Raw genomic sequence first — 2,724 nt, forward strand, 5'->3', positions numbered from 1 at the left:
TTTCACAGCATTCCCACAGAGACCCGACCAAACAAACGGTGAAACCGTCAATCCTTGATCACCTCAACCTGCATTTTCCCATAGTGACATGAACACCAATAGGAATTGTACAAGAAGCAAATGCATAAATCTTTTGAAAGAATAAGACGAGAACACAGTTTTACTATTAAAAATATTTAAAAATTATAAAATACCTGTGTGTGTCCACGTATCGTATCGTGTCTCCTAAACACAACTTAACAGCATATGCCTGCAACAGAGTATTTCCTCGCTATATTCCCTACCATGCCACCACCATCCTATGTCACCTTAGTACGGGAGGGTATGACACGGCAATTTCAAGAAATGTGGGTACGGGAACATGGTTATATATATAATTTAAAATAAAATAAAATATATTATATACTGAAAATATGAAGTTATAAACTGAAAACATAATTATAAATTATAAATTGAATACAAACTTTTATGTATTAAATATAAAATAGCATGTCCTAATGTTAAAGCGTGTCGACACGGGTGGAGTGACCGGATACCATAGCCACCATCACAGTTTGTATGTCGGCGTTCCAAGACACAGATACAAAGTGTAGAGTCCACCAATCAAACTTTCATGGGTCCTACACTTTCTACTTTCTCATGTAACAACTTTTCTGCACTCCAACCATGGACCAAGTCATTGAGCAAGTTTGAGAAGGAAAACAAGGAGGAAAGGATGACCGAACTTTTCGTTGTAATTTGATAAACAAGAGTATACACAATTGAATGTGTGAAAAAGTACACATCAGTCAACAAAACAATCAATATCCAAAATCAGGCATGGGTGTTCGTGGAAGCAGCCCCATGTGCAGAGCAGAGCCAATGATTGTAACCCGAAAAACTGCAGCTCAGCGGCGACGGCACCATCCCCAGTGAGACCTTCACATCCTCCATCCCAAACATCACCCCATGGGCGTGACTCAACACGGTGCCCCAATCGAACAAACCAGCCACCTCCGCCTCACAGGAGCTGCTCTTCTTCTTTCCCGCTACCTGCTTCAACAGAAAGAAAGCCACCCCCGTGACCAGACTGTCCCAACCAGACTGGTGGTATCTCTGGCATCCCTCACCTTCCTTCTTACTGAAACACCGCTCAACCCCAAGAATCCCAGCCATCCTCCGGAGCCCCAACTCCCCGTTCTGGAGCCCACTGTAGAACCTCGCCATGTGCTTCAGATCGTATACGTTGCAGAAGAAACGACCCACCTGGAACAAGAACTCCACTCGAACGGACGGCAGCGGCTTCCCCCCGCTCACCAACTTGAGCATGTAACCAAAATCGTAGATGCCATGAAAACACAGCCACTGGACACGAGGGTTTCCGATCAATCCCACAGCCCAGAACTCATCGGAAAGGCTGCGCGAATCGATCCCGCGGCGCCGAACCGCTTCGAAATCGATCCCGCTCTTCGTCAAGAGGTCGATCGCGGGAGGATCGTAGTGGTCAGAGGACGCGTCGAAGTCGCACAGGTTGAACTGCCAGACGCAGCTCGGGAGGTTTCCGGAAGCGTCAAAGAAGGCAAGGCCGACCTGGATCAGCTTCATGCGATCCACGTTGAACTTCATGGTGCCGTAGAGCTCCTCGTACGTCGCCTTCCGCGAGGAGTTCAGAAGGAAGCCCGGAAACTCTGTGTCGAACGCCACGAACGGGAAGAGTTGGACGAAGAACGCGATCGAATCCATCTCTTCTCGGAGATTTGAGGCCCAGACTTGTCTCACTTCAACGTCCATTGTGATTTTTACTCTTCCTCCTCCTTTGTTTCTTGATTCTTCCACCACGTTAAACGTGAGAAGGACTGTTCAGTTTTGGAAACTTGCTTGACAACGACCGAAGAAACCCACAGAAGTAGCAAGAAAACGGCGTGTTGCTCCGGGTATTGTATTATATATAAGAATATCAACGGATCGGGTTTGTTTCAGACTCAGGTAGAACCAGACTTTGATCAGATTTTCGGGTATGGTATTGGCTTTGGACCCGGGTCAAATCGGGTATATGATAAGAGAAACCATACCCAGATCTGATAAGAACTATATGAATCAGTCCTGGACTATACCCGATAAAATAATATTTTTTGTCATTTTTACATTGAAATTTTACGGGTCTTAATCGGAACTTGGGTCGGGTCCGAGTCTGGTATAAAATTTCACAAATTGTACCCAGTTCCATGTATTAATCGGACCTTCAGGTCTGAACCCGGGTCTTAATCGAGTCTTCTTATTTGTCACTATACTCAGACTCTATAGGATTTGGTCCAGATCAGGTCTGAGTAAACCAGACCCGTTGACACCCCTAATTATATACTGGATTCGGTCATACTCAAGGTTACTTATATAGGGTTGGTTACAAACGAATTGGGCCAATTCTATAATGAGTAGGACTGAGTCCAATTTAGATCATATAACCGCAACTTGTTGCCGAAGTTACAAACAAGGTCGAAGCATGGAATATGGAACTCCTGGGAATTGGGATGCATAGGAGTTTGAGGAACTAGCATTATTGATAGATAGTCTAGCTATGAAAGGGTCCCACATGTACATCCTCATGTAGTCATATGGAACTTGAGCTCATTCTAGCAACTTATATGATGACATTTAATTCTTTCATATTACTAGTGCTGGATGGTGAAATTGGGTTTTGAGGGGAAAAAAATTAAGGCATAAAGAATTGCTAGGTAGTTTCAGTGA

At 44.4% G+C, this 2,724-nt stretch overlaps 1 protein-coding gene across 1 annotated transcript; it reads right to left on the reverse strand.

The window, feature by feature from the left end:
• Window positions 1-813: 813 nt before the first annotated feature.
• On the reverse strand, window positions 814-1,770 carry LOC149848031 (putative CCR4-associated factor 1 homolog 6). Its single transcript, XM_090003071.1, has one exon. The coding sequence runs from the start codon at window positions 1,768-1,770 to the stop codon at window positions 814-816; it is 957 nt and encodes a 318-aa protein (XP_089859197.1).
• Between the last annotated feature and the right edge of the window lie 954 nt (window positions 1,771-2,724).

The sequence above is a fragment of the Nuphar pumila genome, chromosome 1 (genome assembly GCF_984573655.1).
Source record: "Nuphar pumila chromosome 1, dmNupPumi1.hap1.1, whole genome shotgun sequence".
NCBI classification, from domain to species: Eukaryota; Viridiplantae; Streptophyta; class Magnoliopsida; order Nymphaeales; family Nymphaeaceae; genus Nuphar; species Nuphar pumila.